We start from the raw sequence: 20,910 nt of genomic DNA, 5'->3' as shown, positions 1-20,910 counted from the left end.
TGAGATGAGGAATGCCATCTGATATAACAAATGTAATAAAAAGAAGAATCCAACAAACTGTTAATCTGTCACTTGAAAGAAGCCACTGCAGATAGTTTCAAGCTTTGCATCAGCTTTACTGGAATCAAGCTATCACTATAAGGAGCAGAAAGAAGCCAATGGTTTCTTATTCAACACCTGTTCTTTGTTGCCTAAACCACCCTATTGAAGAACAGTAGTAGAGAGGGAAGAACTAGAAGCAAAAACAAGGGTAAGCAGTCAAGGGTATCCAAACCAAAACATCCTATTTCTGGTAAAGTTTTTCCTTCTAGCTAAATAATCTTGTGACAGTGTTCATATAATACAGAGCTACCACCTGATCTTGTTCATTTTAAGTGAGGTTGTGTCCATCCCTTTTTTTTCTTTTTACGTCGCTGAAAAATTATAAAGGATCAAAATTTTGTTCCTAATTCAATCAACAAAGTTCTCAAGAAAAATCAGCATTAAAAGTGGAGCCTAGTTTATCCAAGTCTAATTCTTCACAAAGAAAACTCAAGTCTCTAGAACAAGAAAAAGATTAGGTGATATAAACCACAGTTCGTCTTAAGATGCCAACAGAGGATTTGCCTCTTATCCATCAAAAAGATAAAAAGGAAAAAAGAAGTCTAGGAGTAATTTTAAATGCTTGTCATTATGTAATTACTCAATACAACATCTACAATATGTTCCCTTGTCAACCCAAATAAGCTGCCTAACAATATAATTTACATTGAGGGACTAGCATTTATCATCTCCAATAAATACAGGCAGGATTGAGTCAATGTCAATGAAGCTGATCACTTAAACAAAAATATCAGTTTGTATTGTTCACATACTGATTTATTCACCAGCAGCAGTCACAATTTCCGACCTAGTTACACATGGTTCCTTAGTTGTGTATGTGGGCTAGATTTCTGCTTCAGACAACCACTGGCAATGATATAGGTAGATCAACTATGTACGAGTACCTTTCAGGTATCTATATCAACAGAAAGGTTCAATCCACTGCTAGCTTAAGAGGGGAAAAGCCTCAGCCGTGTAGTTACGGGCATGCGACACAAGGGGCATGTAGTTATCGAAATGCCACAGTCCCTACAAGTCTAAACAAGAAAAAGATTATATTGCAATTATAAATAATTATATATCCCAATCAGATCCAAGTAATTTAATTGAAATTCTAAGTAGTGTTTCATTCCTTGAGGAAGAGGAAGAACTTTTAATCATATATGATGCAAATTCCAACTAACAGATATCAGTAACACATGCAAATTTAACATGAAATAGGTCTGCATAACCAGAGTACTAGCAACCAATGTGGTTTTCTGTCAGTTTAGGTGAACTCTGGGTCAACATGCATGATGTTTCAATGCCAGGCTATTAAGGTATGATGCCATGAAGAGAACTAATGGTGATGACTATAGGCAGGGATAGCCATGACGATTCGAGATATTCGACACTGAAAAGATCATATCAGGCCTTCATCTTCCATCTTAGGAATTCCACTCAATGTTGCAAGCATTCTCCAATTGATTAGGTAAACAGTCATACGGAAAGGCTATAAGGTCAAGATGTTTTAGCTCATATATTGCTACAAATTCACTATGATCCTTTCAATTGTATAACTATAGGAAGAGCCTGAAAATTGAGTTTTTTATTAAGAAAAAACAAGTTATGTCAGTTTTATAGATATCTGTTATTTCCTTTCGAATATCAATCCTTTACTAAAGAACCAGGACATTTACATGCAGCGCATATAAAGAACATCATTGTTTTACCAGGAAAACAACAAGGTTGCACACACATTCATTTTCAATTGAATCTCAATAAACTAGTATAAGATGTGGAATTGCATGTTGATTTCTGGAATAACAGACAAGTTGGTGCCAAAGGGACAAAAGGGGATCTAAACTAGTAGTTCTGAAGTGCATAATAGCAATACCATCAGAACTCAGAAGGTCTAGTATTATGGTAAAACAAATAATTAAGTTGGCGCCAAAAGGAAGAAAAGGAAGTAGGCCTCGGTAGTTCTGAAGTGCATAATAGCAATATCCATAAGAAGGTTTAGCCTCATAGTAAAACAAAAGGTTATATGTCACAAGTTTTGCTAAAGCCAGCCTCCTAAGCTCTTGAAGGAAAAGATAACCAAATTGAAATATGAAACTGGCATGCTTGTTTATTTTTAATTATAAAAGAAAGTATAATTGTGTTATGGCACCCATATGTTTCCAACTTCTATCACAAGAATAATCCTGATTATACTGCCATTGCAATGCAGCAGACATTAATTAGGTCACCATGATGTAAGACGTACTTGTGTAACTATATATAATCATAAAAAGGGATTTCCTATTATGTGGAATTTTCTAATACAGTGGACTAGAAATGCTTACCAAATGACCACATCCGAATGCCATATCTTTTGCACTTGTCAGGCATATGGAGCACACCTTGAAAGAAGTAGGAACTTAGTTCACCTTATGAGTAAGCTGAATTCCAGGTCTAAATAACAAAATGTACCTTCTCCTTTGGGAGATTGTACTCAGTTGATTGGAAGCTTTTCAAACGACCATGTGAGCTTGATGCATTGTCATGTTCAATTACTTTTTGTGGTGGAAGAAGAGGCTTTCTCCTATCAATTCTTTCCTCATGCTTTCTGCACTGGTTTCAGTACTCCTCAAATCTGTAATACATTTAATATGAGTTGAAAGGAGGAAGAAATTTGGAACACTTACTTCAAAGGTCTGAGGGTTTGAGTGGCTCTATATTGAAAGGGAATTTCCATTAGTGCAGAAAGTGCAAAATCTGCCTCCTTCTTTGCCATTGTCAGGTTTCCAGACATAATCTTTGTGAAGTTCACAAACTGTATAAGCATGAAATATGTATAAGAAGAAAGAAGAGAATAATCTGTAATATATAGCCTGTCTAACAAGTTATAACAGAACAGAACTGCAGATGATTCAGATAATCAAGAGCACAAACCACAAGTACAGAATATGATAATTAGACTAATAGAGAAATAATGGCAATTTGGTCAAGAATCTAGTAGTACAATAGATAACACAAAGCATTGTTACCTAAGGTTATGACTGATTCAAACTAAAGAGTTCTATAGTATAATGAACTTTAAGAATCTTATGCGTTTCAAAATGTCCATGATATCTCACTTGAGAACGTGTTTAAGTCATCATGTAAAGGCTAAATCTGGGAGAATTTTCTGGGCTGTGATAGAAGGAATTTGAGGCATCTCCTAGGGAGATTACACTCCATTGGAGATAAATAATGATTAAATGTGCAAAAAAATATGCTCGACATATTAAATGATAGAAATACACTCTTATGATCTAAAACATAACACTGCAGACACATATTCAACATTCAGATATGTTGGATGTCCTGCCTTTGTTAGTAAAACAACTACTGGAGGAAAAAATGGGATGTGCAGTTGATTATCATGGTGTAAATAAGGCTGTCACAGTGTAGACAACACTTTACACAGGACTTAACCACCCCATTAGTTGGTAAAATTAGGTCTATTAGAATTATATTATTTATTTATTTATATATATGGTGGCTTTGTATAAATAGGGTTAAGGCTCTCTCTTATTCATCAAGCAATAAATTTTCACCATTCTCTACTCTCTTGCTCTCTTCTACCTCAACCCAATATAGGGTCAAATCTTGTATTGTTTTATAGTATCAGAGCATCCCAATCTTTAGGGACTCTTGCATCCTTTGGATCCCTTCTCCTCCAACATACTCTCTCATTTTCTCAATTTCTTCAACCTTCACCACATATGCCATTTTTCTCTCATGAAGAACTCTGTTGTGCTATCCACTGTGGGGCCCCTTTTCCGGCTACTTTGTCAAATCCTCTCCCTACTCGCATTCTCCCCCACAGCCATTTCCTCACGTCGCAAAGCCTTTGCTGATTCTTCGTTGAGCTCCGAGGCGCCTGAAGCTTCCCTTTGTTAACATCATGCTTGTCAACACGAGGCACCAATAGAACTGTCAATTGATCGTCGTCGCATGGGCTCAGTCGATTTCCACCTTCCCCAACGTCGAAGAGAACAACTCAGCCACCATCACCTACTCCAAGATCGAGCTCCAACACCGCTTGAAGCCTTCCTTCCTTCGACATTGTCAACTCCATAGCTCGTGCGGCTAGTGAGGTCTCCTCAAAGGAGCTCTTCTATCATCTCCTCCCTTGGACGAGACCTCGAGGTGAGTGCAACCTACTACGGAAGATCTCCATCAAGACCTAATTGGAGACCTCCGCCATCGACTTGGAAGGAGGTCACTAATCTCTCCATCTAGACCTCCACCGAGCCGCAACCTCCATCGCCCCAACTACTATCACCCGAGGATGAGATCTCTCTATTAAGACCCTTGGTTCTTGTCCACTACCTTGCTCATCTTATGTTCGACAAAATGCATTAGTGAGAATTCATTCTCACTATTTGCTCTGTTCGTTACTCATCTTATGTTCAACAAAAACATCGATGAAAAATAATATCCTACTTGTCATTTGTTTGACAGACGGCTTGAATGAGAAAAATTTAAAATGCCCTCAAGATGTTTGATTGATTATCGTCTCTCTCAATGGAGTCTCATGTTATAGTCGATCGTGAGAGCGTCTCCTTAGTTAGCTTTCTACTTGTCACTCAAAATTATTAGATTACATGAGTCTCTTCTATCGAGATGGTCCTTCGTGGATGATGTCTCCTCAGGCGCATCGAAGACATCTTTGTGGGGTGTGCTCCCTCTCGCACAATCATCCAAACCACTAGTGCGGCCTCCACTAAGTTTGACACGTCCAAAACCATTCAGTCAAAGGTTCCTTCCCTTGAGTATGCTGAGTGAGAGTTGCGTGATAGGGAGGGCTATACCTATCCTATCCTAAAGGTCGATCGATCACTTTGACCTCAGCTCTAGACATTATTTTTAGCTCAAGACATTATTTTCACTCAAGTTGTTAAGCTCATCTCAATAGTCAATTCGTTCAGTTGAGTCTAATATGCCATTTTTAAATCCGACATGATGCCTAGGGGGCCAAACATGATTAGCTCTTTATTCAAGGACTTTATGCTCTCATGACTGACACCTGGTGTGAGCTTACATTAATGGAGCATATTCTCTAACTCGTTGATTTGGTGGCTGCTTAGCATCACTGTGATGAGAATCATTTGATGGACTTCCTACCTGCTCTATATCCAAAGTTTAGGGGATATAACTAGTAATCTGCTGCATTACCCCACTCTCTCGAGTCTAGAAAGTATCATCACTGAGCTACAAGTTGAGGAGCTTAGGCTCTTTTACCAATCATAATTGGTATTTCAACTGATGCTTGCGTCACTCATGTGCCCAGATGAGACCATCACTCATCACGTCCTATGTGCCCTCATTGCGGCCATCCTAGTCATCTTGTCGCTCACTGCTATCGTCTATCCTGAGTTTGCTCCCCGCTTTTGCAAAGGGGCATCAATTCAATGATAAGAGTTCGTCACGTGGCTTCGTCAAACGCTATCCCAAGCACTAGTCTATTTGATCATTCCACCAGTTCTAGCTTCAGTAGTGGGTAGCTCCAACAAATTTAGCAATTCATTCATAGAGCCCTCAGTTTTAATCGTGTCTACTTCTGCCTCTACCGCCTCTAATATAAATAAATCTTGGATTTTTATTCTGGCGCCTCACATCATATGATTGGTGATTCATCCATTTTTACAGGTCTCACTGCGATCCTTCTTGTCTTTCCTCATGTTCACACTGCTGATGGGAACCATTACTCTATCTTTCACATTAGTTATATTACCCTCACAGTGGATTCCACTAGTCGACTAGTCGTCTTATTTTATCTAATGTCCTTCCTCAAATATACACCGCTGATGGGACTCATTATCCTATCTCTCACATTAGTTATATTACCCCCACCACGGATTTCATTACCTTACTCACATTGGTTATATTACCCCCACCGTGGATTCCACTAGTTATCTTACTTTATCTAATGCTTGGCTTATTTCTAATCATACTATGAGTCTTATTTCTGTTACCTAACTTTCTGACTCTAGTTATAGTCTCTCTTCTATTTCTTGTGTTAAGCAAAATCCATCTACAGGCTAAAGGATTAGGATTGATAGTCAGATTCACAAGCTCTACTACCTGGCCTAGCTTTGACTTTCACCACTTAATCCTAGTGCATATCCTATCACTCATCTCTCTCCTTCAAACCTGTAGCATCAGTATCTATGTCATGTATCGAGTCAGTAACTGAAAACCTTATCTAAGTCTGGGTACTTAGGTAGTAATTATTTTTCCTATTTGTCTCCTAATGGCAGTAAGTTAGCAAAATATTGTACCCTTCCTTTCCTTTTTAGTGTGAGCTTTCTATCTTGTGCACTCTGACATATGGGGCCTTGCTCTCTTCCATTCAAATCTTGATTTTCTCTATTATGTATGTTTTAGTCATGATTTATCTCGCTTTACTTAATTTTATCTCATGGGTTAACGCTCAATGGTGTGTCAAATTTGTCATAACTTCTCTTGTATGGTTCATATTCAATTCAATTGATCTATTAAGATTTTTTGATTTGATGATGTTTGTTAATATCTTTCTTCTATGTTTTGTTCCATTCATGTTTCTACCAGCGCCCTACCTCAACAATCACATCTCAATACTTCTGTTCATAATGGTGTTGTAGAACGAAAGCATCCTCATTTTCTTGAGACCACTCGTGCTCTTCTAGTTAAGGCTTTTGTTCGTTGCTTTTATTGGAGTGAGGCCTTTCGTACAGCTTTCTAGCTCATCAATCGTACTTCACCATTTTATGGTCATTTTGTGTTTTTAGGTATACTTGTTTTGTTCTTTTTTTCTGTAGATGAACGCAACAAGTTATTTCCTCGCGCAACTAAATGTGTTTTTCTAGGATATAGTCTTGCTCGTAAAGGTTATCATTGTTATAACATATCTGTTTGTCATCTTAGGATCTCCCACTATGTCACTTTTCTAAAAGAGTACCATTCTTTACCTCCGACGTCTTGCTCCCTTAGACTTATTTTTTCTAAATCACCCTACCCTTATTCCATCTCCCATCCTCTCAAATGTCCCTGCCCAACCTAACCATCTACTTCTCACATGTATAATACTCTTCTACTCATGGACATCATTTTACTACCAGTTCCTTTTGCCCTTCAAACTGCTCTCTCATTGAGTTTTCGGCCCTTCTAGAGGAGTTCCTCTCTTTCATGACGATCTTGCCATAGTTGTACACTCACAAGTTGTATCTCCCTCCTACATCTAAACCTTTATCTTATGATAGTGCCCCTTCAATCATTTTATCCTCTACTGTGACGACTCCTACACCCGCTTATTATTATCTATTTCTGATGTCTTTCGCTAAAAATTTCTCCTCGGTTTCATACCTTCCTTGCAACCATCCATACCATCCCTCAGCCCAGGTCCTATCATGAGGCCGTCTAGGTTCTAGAGTGGCGGTAAGCCATGGTAGTTAGGCTTTTTAGCAAATGCATACTTGGGACATTGTCCTTCGCCTATCGAACATTGTGTCTATTAGCCGCAAATGAATTTTCAAGGTCAAGAATCGACCTAATAGATCCATTGCCAAGTACAAGGTTTGCCTAGTTGCTTGGGACTTAGGAATACAAAATAGGCTATGAGGAGACCTTTGCTCCTGTTTCCTAGATGACTTCTTTCCGTACTCTTCTTATTGTTGCTTTCGGTCGTCAGTGGCCCGTATATCATATGTACTTGAAGAATACATTTCTTCATGGTCTTCTTGACAAAGAGTTACGCATGGATCTTTCACCTGGTTTCCTCTTTTTTTCAGGACATATCTATCAACTGCGATGAGCTAATTATAGGATCAAGTAGGCTTCTCGTGCCTAATTTGATCAACTTCATAGTGTTCTCACATACTGCGATTTTTAAAAGAGCCCTTCTGAGCCAACTATGTTTCTATAGTCTTTTGCTTAGAGTCAGGTTCTCATTCTCCTGTATTTCAATGATATAATTATCATTGGAGACGTGACTCAGCATTCGCTATCTTCAACAACATCCTTAACGTTAGTTTGAGATGAAGGACCTCAGTCCTCTTCAGTATTCTTTAAATATCAAAATTGCTCAGTCTTCTCATGATCTTCTGCTATCCAAGCAGAATATCTTACAAACATTCTCAGTTGTGCCCACCACTGACACTCATAGCATTACTACCCTATTTGAGATTTATGTGAAGCTTCAACCTAATGATAATCAGCTTCTTCCAAATCCGACTAATTATTGTCAATTGGTCGAGGCTCTCTTCTATCTAACCATTACCCGGCCTAATATCTCTCATGTAGTTGCTTTTGTCAGTTCATGCAGACTCCTCGATTTATTCACTATGCTGCTCTTGTACATGTTCTTCGATACTTTTGTGGCATTATCACTCACTCTTTCTTTATGCCATCGAGTTCCATCTTGGCGTCGCGAGCTTAATCTAATACAAATTATGCTAGCGACAATCTTGATAAGAAGTTTACTAATGGCTTATGCATTTTTTTAGGTGACTCGTGTGAATTCCAAGCGCAATAAGAAACAAAATATTGTCTCTTTTCAGTATCATGTTACGTGTGCTAAAACTAAGGAGCTAATTTTTCTCTATCACATCCCTAGTGACATAGGTATTGTCTTGCCCCTCTGCACTCCTCTTTATATCGACAATAGCAGTGCTAAAAAACTCGTTGAGAATCCTGATTTTTATGAAATGATGAAACACATTAAAATCGATATACACTACACTCATCGAGAGTACCGAGTTGTCATTATTTCCCTCTATCACCTCAGCACTGAGGAGGAACAAATTGTCATCTTCTTCACGAAGTCTCTTCCCTTTCTACTCTTTGAGCATCAAGCTAGCAAATTCTTAGTTTATGGTCTACCTTGAGTTTGAGAGGAGGTATTAGAGTTATATTTATTAATTTCTTTATATATATGACAGCTTTATATAAATAGGGCTAAGGCTCTCTCTTATTCATCAAGCAATATAGTTTCACTATCTTTTCTTCTATTGTTCTCTTCTAATCTAATAATAGATCCAAAAATTTGTCGATCCTGAGCCAGATCAGCCGATTCGGATCAGGATCGGCTACAACCGATCCAGATTTGGACCAAAAACCACTCTAGTGACTGGTTTTGATTTGGGATTTGTCAGTTTCGGTCATATCAGCTAAAACTTGGTCGAAACTGAATTTTTTTAAGATTCAGTTTGAATATAAAATATATCTAACCTATAATTAATGTGCTCATCTGTCTTTTTATAAAGTTTTAAAATTTTACCCTCTATCTCTCACACTCTCCTCCTATCCCTCACACTTTACTGAGTTCATCCGATGGGCCCCTTTGGCTATTTCACACTCTAAAGAACTCGAGTTAAGTGTTTTTTTTCTCATTTCTCTTCTTTTCTCATTCATTTTTTAACTTCTCTTTTCTTACCGCTACAAGACAACTATGAATAAAGAGATAATCTCTTTACTATTGTTCTACAGTAGTAATTTACGAGTATAAAGATTTATCAAATTCACGTTAGAATTCATCATAATTTTTTAGTGAGTTTTTAGTTTTTAGGTTTCATATATAACTAATTTTTATTATCTTATTCTTCTGTTATTTTTTCTAAATTTTTAGAAATTTTCTTATATTTTTAAATAATATTTATAATTTTACATAATTAAAAATAATTCAATCTGATACGGGCAACTGACACAACCAATAGGGCCGATACGTATTATTTTTTTAGCGACTAATTTCAATCCTAATACCAAGTTTCAGAATCTTCCTTCTACATCAACTCATTGTAGGGTCAAATCGTGTATTGTTTTAAGGCCCCTAAAGATCCAAAAGCTCAAACAAAAGTGATTTATGTCGTAAATTAAGCTACAGTCTAAGACCTTTGAGAGCTCGGTACGGGAGCTGATATATGTGAGCTACTTCTGTATTCAGTATGAGATAAATAGAGAATACATTGCCTTTACCTGAAAGTTATCAAATGACCGTTGGGGAACGTAGTCATCAAATTGCTGCATCGCATCCCATGGGCCATCACCCACACCAACCATAATGATTGAGAGGGGATAATAACTGAGAGAGAATTGTTTCAGACCTTAGAAGCAATATGAGTTACAGAAGAACAAGTTTTCACTACTATACCTAGCTTCAACTATAGCATCTATAGTTGCCTGTTGTTGACGACTAAAACCATCACGTGGAGTTTGACCACCACTAACCTACAGATGGACAGTGAAGCAGAATAAATAACCTTAAAAGGTCAATAGAACCTACAGATTGAAGTATCCTAACCTGTCCATCAGCTATGATCACAAGGACATGATATTGGCCATTGCTCCTCTCTACGATATCAATTGATGCAAGAATGAGTGGTGCAAATGAGGTTGGACCTGTACATCAGAATAAAGAAAAAAAAAAAAAAGCTTATCTACTACATATAAATGATTTATCAGTGAATATGTGGAGCAACCTTCCGCTACATGGTTAAACTGAACATCTGATATAACTGATGAAAGTGAAAAGAAATGGCCGTATTTAAGTTTTAGAAGCTCCAGATGAGTCTTGTTGTCTACAAATGCTGGAGTATAAACCATGGTATGATAGCTTTGGGCCAAGCTAGACACCTCAAAGCCTGCCCTTGAAATCAGAAAACTCTCAGATAAGGACCCAATTATGTTAGACATTTATCAGCATGTCGGCCTATCCTACTGTTTTGAATTGGGTAAACCAGTGACTATTAGGTCCTGCATCAAAATCATCTGAACATTCTGTTCGAATTGCCAAATCATGTGTTGGATTAGCTCCACAATTCACCTTCATTGGATTTTCTTCTATGACAGTTCCTTATAGTGCTCAGTAAATTAATTCTACTACTTCCAAATATAACAGATAATTCAGTTAGTTTTGAAGAAAAGGTTTATCAATTAGGTGCCAACTGTATCTTAAGGGTTCAGCTAGCTTGGTTCATATTTACCATTTCAACTTCTGCAACAATACATGTAACAGTATGGAAGTTTGCCAGGCATCCAACACAAAATTCATGATATTGTTCTGGAAAGAAAGGTTAAGGACAGCATATACCTCTGTAGAGAACCCATAATTACATTGAAGTATCTAGTATTCAATTTTTAAATGAAACAAGACATGGCCTACTATAAGTAGACAGCTTTGCTTGATGAAATTTTGAAATGTGGAATATGTCAAAAGTATTATTCTTTCCAATTTTCATTTTAACGATTATATTAGAAAAGAACAAACTTTTATTATCTAGTATTGAGAAAGGAACCATCAATTCTTGAAGAGAGGTTTATGAAAAATAAATGGGTACTTTAGTTCACCAATTGTAGTGCCCATTGGCACAATCAGCAGAGATCGATATATATCATGCCACTGAAATATTAGGACTGATACAGAGGGAGTACCTCAATACTCTCTCATTGTTACTCATGCCAACAGGTGTTACTAAGAATTGAGCATATCTTATTTTAAACAAACCTAATTTGGAATCGCTTGCATCCCTTTTGATAGCTCTTTTATTGTGGTGTTGAATCTATATAGATTATAAGGTTAAATATATTTTACCATCCTATACTTATGTTTAAAATCATTTTATCCTCTTATACTTTAGAAAGTCTCAAACCAGTCTATATATTTGTGATTAAAGTAAAATTATTAATTTTTCTATTAAATTTAATTAAACGACGCTAAAATGACCAAAAAAAACTCTATCGTGTTTGTTAGACAAGATATGTAGGTTTTTAAGATAATATTGTTAAATGACCAAGATAGCCATGACTCTCAGTTAAATTTAACAGAAAAATTAACATATTATTTTACTCATAAGTGCATAGATTGTTTTGAGACTTTTTAAAGTACAGAAGAGTAAAATAATTTTAGGCATAAGTACAAAATGATAAAAATATAAAATATATTTAACCCTAGATTATACTTCAAATTTTAGAAATAAAAAAAATATTTTCCTGAAGTTATTTGCTCTAACTTATCTAAGAAAAATTAGAAAAAAATGAGATCAGAATCCAATTGTAGATGTTAAGCTAATATCTAGCATTAAAGGAATTTATATTAACTCTTAAAACGATAGGAATGGTCTAATCGTCCAAGCCATTCAAACACATGAGTTGCTATTCAAATGCCAGTCCGTCTTTTGCCTAGGCATTCTAGCACATTCAGGATACTTTTGGCCAAGAGCAATAAATTTCAATGCATTCGAACGGCCATCCAAGCCATTCGAACACCCAATGGCTAGTTCTTTAGTTTAGTTAATTTATTTTAAGAGTCTGATTAGGTTTGGGTTTATTTTCTTTCCTTAAGTGATTAGTTTGATTAGAAGATTATATATAGATTGCTTTATGTGAGTTAGTGCAAGCAATAAAATATTTTCTTCTCTAATATTTTCTCTCTCAAGTCAAGCAAGAGGGCTAGAGTTTATTGATTTCTTCTCTTTTTATCCATTATTGTTGTGGTATAACTTTGATAAATCTGTCGGGTTAGATCTATCATAGAAACCTATTTTGAGGCCCTAGAAAAGTTTAAAGATTAATTTTCTTGATATATCAAAACTATTTAGCATGCCAACAACACACCAGCTCGGCATGAAACGGGCCAACAATACATACCGTCTCAAGCAAAGGTCGGCACGACAATCTTTGCAATTTAGTACTTTAGTTAGATATCACCCAAGTAATCCCATGGTTTTAAGTCTTTTGACAAAATATGAACCAAGATGGGAAGTTTAAAAGATAACTAAAAGAAAATAAAATGTAAAGCACAAACCTGATAGTGTTAAGCAGGGAACGATTTCTTTATATCGTGAAAGAGTCTCCTCAAAACCGCGACAAGGACGGTGGTCAGGGAAAAAACTAAAGACATATTCATCTCGTGTAGATGCTATAAAAGGAAAGAAAATTGCATTAATAGAAGAAAAGAGATAGATTAAAAAGAGAAAAGGTGAACACTACCATCACCAAACCCAAAACAAGGTATCAAATTGTCCTCATCAAAAGGCGACAATGTGCGACCAATGATAGAAATTGCTTGCTCATATGGGTTAGGCATGCTTCCAATATCATGAAGAGATCTCCTGTTAAACGAGTACCTTCCTGCCATTTTTGAGAAGTTAGTATTCTTTCTCTGAACTATCAAGAGAGCTCTGTGCAATGTCCAGATAATAATTAAACATAGAAATGAAATAGCATCTATTTTCAGGGATCTAGAATCCTTAATAATACCCGTCCATTCATTGCTTTTTGTAAAATCAATGCCAAGGATTAAGTTTGATGACTCAAGGCCAGCGTCTCTCAGTGAAGTGATGACCTAAGAGAATGGTAAAGCATAACCTATTTTAAAATTTACAGTGAATAAATAATGGAATTGTCAATACTGAAAACAGTAAATACGATTAGATCAACACATTGAAAGCCAAGTATTTCATTTCCCAGAAACCTGCTCTATATTAATGAGGATCATGTGTAGCTTACTGATGATTGTTTCGATATGCAGAAAAATTCATGAAATGATAAGCTTTCGCACAAATGTGAGGTTTAGCAGAAAATGTTGGTAAAGTAAAACTAACATATACAAAAGCCCCAGAAAGTATCCATATCTTAAATCTTAAGAGAAGTGAACCTTAGACCATAGTATTGCAATTGTTGGTGGTGAACCAAATGAAAAAATGTATTGAGCCCAAAAAAGGCCTAAATTTCCATCTAAATTCTAACTAAATATTTATCAACAATAACAGTTGCTTGGATTATCAAGAACACCCCCACATATCAAAAACAAAAGTCCAAATATTCAGTAGGCTTCTGGAAACATAAAATAGATGTTCCTCAACTAGCTATCTTACCCTTAGTAGCTTCATACTACTCTGAGGCAACCTAAATTTCTTCGTTTATGTAGGATAATCTGGAAGGCTCTAAAGGATTCCGTCAAGATTTACCATTCATTTCTTATATTCTGAGGAAAGAACTAAACAGAAGAATTTGCAGATAAAAAGTTGTAATGCAATGCAAATGAGAATATCATAGAAGCAAGCCAAGCAATGCCTACAAACTTCATATATGGCCTCAATGAACAATAATTTACTTAGATTAAACAGGCAAAGCACTCTGGTACATGGATGACCTATCCTAACCAACTGTGGCCATACAAGTTGGCATGTAAAAAATATCAGCGAAAAATCTTCATGCAATTACTCAGGCCAGACATACCATCCCAAACCTAGTCAACTCCGAATGCAACATGCCAACACATGCTATCATAAGGCTCAATATTGGCTTGGCAAGCCTTAAAAAGAAAATTCATCCTGAAACAAAGATTATTTAAAAGTAGCTTAAATGGCTCAGTAAGTCAAATCATGTCCAAAAGAGTTAGAAAATTCACTTTTGTTCCTCAACCTCTAGTGCATTAAAGTATTAAGCCATGGGCTAATAAAAGGTTAGAGAGAGAGGAAATCTTGCCATCCCTCCTCTATTTGTCTTGTTACCTTTTCTTGTTCTTCCTCACCTATCTGCGTCTAATACTTTTCACCCTCCTCATTATTCTCCTTTTCTTCTCATTAGATACCCATACAAGGACTTATTAGTAGCTCATAAGCACTCCCAATGCAGAAAAATCAAATCATTCTTAATCATAATGCCTCTTATGAGCTCATAAGAAACTTGATCAGTCTACTTGAATAGAGTTACATAATTATGTTATTTGTATAGGGCAGCACAGCAAACAGGCTGATCCTAGCTAATATAACATGCCCTGAAACATGCACAGGTCGTACAGGACAGGCACCCTCAAGAGGAAGAACTGTAAGTGGGTTAATATCAGTGACATTGTATACAGGAGTAGACTACCATACTGATGCTATATTCCTAAAAACAATCGGTGGTATGTGAGAATTACAGATTTCAGGCTTTCAGTTGATTGGCTGATTTTCAGAAGTCATAATGCCAATTAATGATTAGGGTTGAATTCCCTTGGTGAGTGTTGTTTAATAACTATTAAGATAGCAACCATCTATGAAAGCACATTGCAAGAAAGAGATTGAATTCCACAGTACTAACCTCATCAAGAGAGTTGAAGTTATCAGCTATGAATGCTGGCTGTTGCTTATTTTGATTTTTGTAGTCAAAGGAACTTCCAGGGGAAAAGGGATCACGCTGGCGATAATTGTGAGGCGAGGAGATTACAGTAGATTTTGCGTTTCCCATTTCAGTTGACCATATATAGCAGAACCTGTAATTCTGTATAAGTCTGAATCCACAACAACAAGGAATGATCCAGTTAGCAATGCTCTTCTCATGACATAGTTATATAACTGACTCAGCTTCTTGCATAATCAATTAATACTGGTAAAAAGGGTGAACATTTTAAATGATAAGGTCAAAGTCTCATCAATCTTCTTAATCCTATGGCATGGAGAACTTTACAACTATTTTCATGAGAGAACTTTCAAGTTAGGAAGAATATAATTATAGAAAACTAAAACAACTAGTGGAAGACCATCATCGTGATCACTGAATCCCAAGTTGAGAATGTTCCAATGAAGAATTTAGAAAATTGAAAAGCTGGCTATCGACGTGATACCGACCTTCCGTTGTTGGTAAGTTATAGCATGGTACTATATATCAGGTGCGTTAGTATGGTACACACCAATCAGCACAGTGCCATGCCAAACAGCCTTTGACACGCCCCATGCTTATGACACTTACAGCCCTAGAGCATGTTTTAAAAAGGAAAAACAGATCCAAGTCCATATAGCTACATAATGCTAGTATTACGATATTGAAATAGACATCTACTACTATACAATAACCAACTAGCATACACAATGGTTGTAGGTATATAATGTCTTCCTTCACATTTAGTGTCTTATGATAATAATACATTAACCAAAGATTTCATGTTATCGAGATATCTAAAACTTATCACACGATTATCACTTATTTTATTGTTGTTTGCCGTTTGTTCTTAAGCCAACTTAATAAATTATTAAGGAGTATTTACAAATGAACAAATTGTATGATGTGAACAAGTTGTTCAGGAGATCAACAAGAGTGGGATGAAAGGACATGACCATGGATAAACATATATTGGATTAACATCATGATGGAGGGTTGAAATAGGATACACGAGAACTGTTCCATTCTAGATACAAGTACATATCTGAAATTCCAGTAAAGAAGAGAGACAGATTTCAGAGATCATCGTCAGCTTAGATCAAAAGTAAGAAAGAAAAAGAAAAGGCTACTGACTGCAATTTTATTTGCAAAACTTCAGCACATCCATAAGATGAAAAATGAGAAGAAGAAAGAGGGAAAAAAAGTACGAACACCAGCTAAACTCTATTGACTCATCAAGAAACTAAATCATGAATATAAATGGCCTTTTTATCACAGCTATAAATTAAATCACAACTTTAACATACTAGATAATTTCAAATCCAAGAAATAGTCATGCAAAGACCAGCAAGGACATCTACAAGGCTAGAATTTCTTCAAATACAAATCATATATAGTTTCACCTTACAATACAACTATAATAGGAATTCAATACATTAATCTTACTTAAATAGCACATAAAGCCCACAAAAACAGTAAATATTATTAAATTTAACAAAAACTTACTAAAGCTATAATCTGCAAACTAGAACAAATTTGTAGGACTTCAGATTACAGCAAAAACATCTGTGATGTCCTACAGTTGGTGCAAGGAACCCCGCACTTAGATATAGATTACTAGTGGAATGTTACCTACGTTACGGAAACTTCCATAATCCCTATTGTGCCTAAACCTAACAGCTTAATCTTTTTGCTTGCAATTAAGTCGTTTTGTGTATACCTCCTCTTTCAGTAGAATCACTCTTTTCTGCTATCAACTAGTATTATAGCTGATGATTTTCAATTGGATTTATTTTCAAGTAATGCAGTGCAACCAGCTGGCTACCTCTCATGATCTTGCAGACTCTTGTATGAGAGTCATGGTTGCACAATATTTCATGTGAACTGCCAGTGGAGGAGATCTAAATTTGAATTTGTGTACATAGGACAAGTGTGCAGGCTCAAAACTTGATGGAGAAAAGGTCCTCTATCATGACAAGGGTGCATGAGATCATTTTATGGGCTTAGGCAATTGCCTTTGCAGTGACTCATAAAATCAACAGAAAACATCAAAATTTTGGAGTCCCATGCAGCAGTGCACATGAAGTCAAAAACATTTGACTTTGAGAAAGAAATTAAATATGTGTATATGGAAAGAAATCGAACACAAGAATTAATTCAAAGTGGTGGATCAGCCTCGATGGGGAATAACTAGGAAGTACTGAGATGTATGGCTCACATGCGAAGACGAAGATTGTTCAAAATTAGTATTTGAAGAATAGACCAAGTTGAGAAGAGAGGAAAAGTGATAGGTTTTGTAAGGTTTTATTAATACTCATATATGGCAAATTATATTTCAAATAGAGTTTTCTTCATATAATATGGCTAGATTTTATGTTATTCAGCATAAGTTATTAGATGTTTGATGAAAAATATATTAAAAGTGAAATATGGATGAACAGTGTCAATAAACAGGTTTGGTGAACAGTGCCATGTTCGAAAGGTGAACAGTGCATTTGAACATGTTTGGAAGAGAAAATTTCTTGACAAGATACGTTCGAATGCTCTCAAGTGCATTGGAAGGCAAGTACAAAATGTGGATTTCTTGACAAGATACGCTTCGAATGCTCTTTGAGTTTTTTTTTTCAGTGTTAATGTAGACTATTGGGTCCGGACCTAATGGCATAAACTTTCAAACTAGATATTGGAATGTATGTCAAGGCTTATTTCACCTAAATTGAACTCCATTTCTCTGTTGAAATTATTCAGGAGATAGGGGAGTCATTATTGAAGTAAAAGATGTTTGACCAAATTATTAGAACCAAATATAACCCAAAAACTTAAGTCATTGAATGTCTAATCGAGTGTCTAATCGTCTGCATCAACCTTTTCTTACTTCAACTTTTTTTTTTCTAATATAGGATTATTTTCTCACAAGTACTCCATAATTTCACCCCTTACATGTGAGCCTCATATCAAGTTATCAACTACTTTCCCTCAAGCCCGATCCATCACCCATGACTAAGTTTTGTGCTTAACCTCTTTTTTGACTATTGTACTAGCTTTAAGATCTGGCTCTTCTATTCTCTCAATTGCTCTTCATAAGTCATTGTAAACCTACTTGCTCGAGCCCGTGCTTCGACCTTTATCCTAATCCAGGACTCTTGCGGTATCGAATGTCATCAAGGAATCCACATGCCCAGGCTCCAGGTGCTGCTACAGTGACTCCAAATAATTAGCATGTTCACGAGAGCCTCTAAAATCAAATGGGGAAGTCCTAACCCAAGTAGAAGAGGGCTTAACAGACAGAATAATCGGACCCAATCCAACATTAAAGCTTAAACCATTAGGTGACTGCTCAATAATCTATTTCCAACCTTTTTCACCTTTTAACTCGTTTTCCATCCGTCACACGTGAACACTTGTTAAAAGAACAAACTTGTGCTACCTTTTTCGACAAATTAGGTTTGTTGTCCAAACAAAATTTTCAGAGAAATCGACTAGATTACTGTGGGGAAACCAAATCACTCTGTCAGCGATTTTTTTACGCAGAGTTATAAACTGACAAGGGCACTGATGACAGAATACCCGAACCGTGGACTTCGGTAGCGAATTTAACTTACTCCTCTGAAAAGTTTTTAAGTTTGATTAACCCAACTATTCTTCCACTAAATTCAAAAAACAGACTTAAATTTGCAGAAAGAGCGTCTTGACTACTACTCATCCAGACGTATCAAAAGCAACAGATTCAAGAACTATCCACGGAACAAAAGAATGAAAGGAGGGAAGATGGATGAATACCTGGAGCAATAGAAGCAGAGAGAGAGAGAGAGATATCGGAGACCCAAAAAGGGAAGTCGTGGAGCAAGAACCGTTCCCACCTTAATCATTATTATACATTCGTGTCCCCGTCTTCCTTTTCTTTTTCTCTTCTCTTTTAACTTGACTTGCTTTGTAATCGTCACCTCCCGCTCACGGGAAGTGCGTAAGCACAGTCCGATTCTTCTGGTTCTGCTCACCTCACCTCCGTGAGCTGACCGGCACCGGCAAGTCATGATGATTCGTATGCATATGATTAAAATATATAGTATTACTCAAATATATATAGGTTAGAATAACTCGAATATGAAATTAAATCATATCAAATTTAAGCCTACAACGGTTCTATGAAAAATTACGCATTACCCTCCTTTGGTTTGAACTTAAGTATCAATCATCCCCTCTGTGGTCTGGAACTCTGGATGGATAAAAGTGTAAAATTCATTTTTTTATTATATTTTATTTAATCACAAATCGAATTTGCAAATTAAATTCGTAGAATATTAGATAAGCTTTCTAGCAAATTTAAATTAATATCAATTATATACGATAAAAATATAACAGGTGTATATTTTATTATCTAAAATTTAATTAATAATATTTTAAATATATTAGAAAGTTTATTCTCTGTCTTCTAGAATTTTTAAATTCAACCCATAGTCTAGTCAAATATAATAAAAATATATGTCTCACCTTAGCCTAAGAACGTCTTATTCACACACATATATATATATATATATATATATATATATATATATATATATATATTAATCTGAACTTAGAATTTAACAGTACACACTTCCCCTGTAAAACAATGGTAGACTTTGAAATGGTCGGTCAAATTGTTGTTCATTCTTAGCAATTTCTATTAAATAGGAGCGAAATGGACGAAGAAATATATATATATATATATATATATATTGTTAGGTCGACTAGTTCCTGTGATTTGATACAAAGGTGGTCAGTGTTAACGAGGCTTTGTTTACAATTTTGTCCTTGAGACAAGAGAAAAATCTACTAATTGGTAGCATAACAAATGCCTTTTTGACCTTATTCTAATTACATCAACGATTTCATGGTATTTTGTGGGGGAACCTGAAGCCTTTATATCTTGGAAAGTTGACATTGTATCTTATATTTAGATGTTTCATTATTCTTGTACTTATTGGCCCAACTAGATAGTTGGTTTAATAAATTGACGTCCATAAAAAAGATGGTTGGTTGTTTGGTATCCCTTGAAGAGCAATATCATTTTTCTTAATTTATTGTTAGGTTGTACCATCCAACTTTGATTAAATGCCCACTATTAAGTAGGCCTTTGTGTCTTATATATCATGTACACCGAAGTTGGTTGTAGGTTTCGATTCTTAATTGATATCTAACTCATATCTAACTCATTTATGATTTCATTTTTTAATTGAGCTAGTAGATAAAATGAGTTTGAATGCAGGGAGGGAGCAAGGACTCTTCAATTAGAACTATGAGGTCAGCTTAAACTATGTGCATGTAATTTTTCGGTGGAAAATGGAGCAAATGTTAACTTTAATGTCCACAGGAGTTTTGAACTCATTAACTTCAAAACTATAACGAACCGATTATGATCCTTCTTAATTCTGCTACTCTCTGTGGGCTCTGCATCTTGAAATCCTCTAATAATTAATGGGATGGGATCAATTAAGTTATGATGGGACCGACCATAGACATAAAACTTAGAAGTCATGGCTTCATTATGAGTCAAGTAGTAGTCAAGGTTAAGGAAATATTCTATAATCTAACCCTAGGCTCGTGGACTGATAAGGCGCATACATGCATCTCATCCCACTGTCTCTAATTAGATGCCGTCTGAGATCTTGCAAACTTGAAAAGCAAGGGTATCAACTTGGATCAAAGGGCATTAGCCAG

The 20,910-nt window shown here is 36.0% G+C and overlaps 1 protein-coding gene across 2 annotated transcripts; it reads right to left on the bottom strand.

Annotated features, from left to right (window-relative positions):
- Positions 1-646: 646 nt before the first annotated feature.
- Positions 647-19,212, bottom strand: LOC140768639 (E3 ubiquitin-protein ligase RGLG3-like). 2 transcript variants are annotated; one of them, XM_073108990.1, is made up of 12 exons: positions 18,991-19,207; positions 15,154-15,343; positions 13,327-13,411; positions 13,057-13,197; positions 12,872-12,985; positions 10,370-10,467; positions 10,220-10,296; positions 10,045-10,150; positions 2,751-2,878; positions 2,536-2,671; positions 2,409-2,465; positions 647-1,118 (listed from the first exon to the last, which is right to left on the bottom strand). In XM_073108990.1, the coding sequence occupies exons 1-12, from the start codon at positions 19,077-19,079 to the stop codon at positions 1,032-1,034; spliced, it is 1,308 nt and encodes a 435-aa protein (XP_072965091.1). In that variant the 5' UTR covers positions 19,080-19,207; the 3' UTR covers positions 647-1,031. The 2 variants fall into 2 exon arrangements, 1 of the variants encoding a protein (XP_072965091.1); XR_012105788.1 differs by lacking the exon at positions 647-1,118 and having other exon boundaries at positions 2,536-2,676; positions 18,991-19,212.
- Positions 19,213-20,910: the final 1,698 nt, after the last annotated feature.

The sequence above is a fragment of the Typha angustifolia genome, chromosome 10 (genome assembly GCF_048772165.1).
Source record: "Typha angustifolia cultivar Huaian chromosome 10, ASM4877216v1, whole genome shotgun sequence".
NCBI lineage: Eukaryota > Viridiplantae > Streptophyta > Magnoliopsida > Poales > Typhaceae > Typha > Typha angustifolia.
This window is presented reverse-complemented; position numbering and strand designations above follow the sequence as displayed.

Coding starts and splice junctions, on each gene's coding strand:
- LOC140768639 (XM_073108990.1), bottom strand. CDS start 19,079: ATGATTAAGGTGGGAACGGTTCTTGCTCCACGACTTCCCTTTTTGGGT. Junction 15,344..18,990: donor CTCTGCTTCTATTGCTCCAG/GTATTCATCCAT, acceptor TTGTGGATTCAG/ACTTATACAGAATTACAGGT. Junction 1,119..2,408: donor CATTCGGATGTGGTCATTTG/GTAAGCATTTCT, acceptor TTTCTTGTTTAG/ACTTGTAGGGACTGTGGCAT.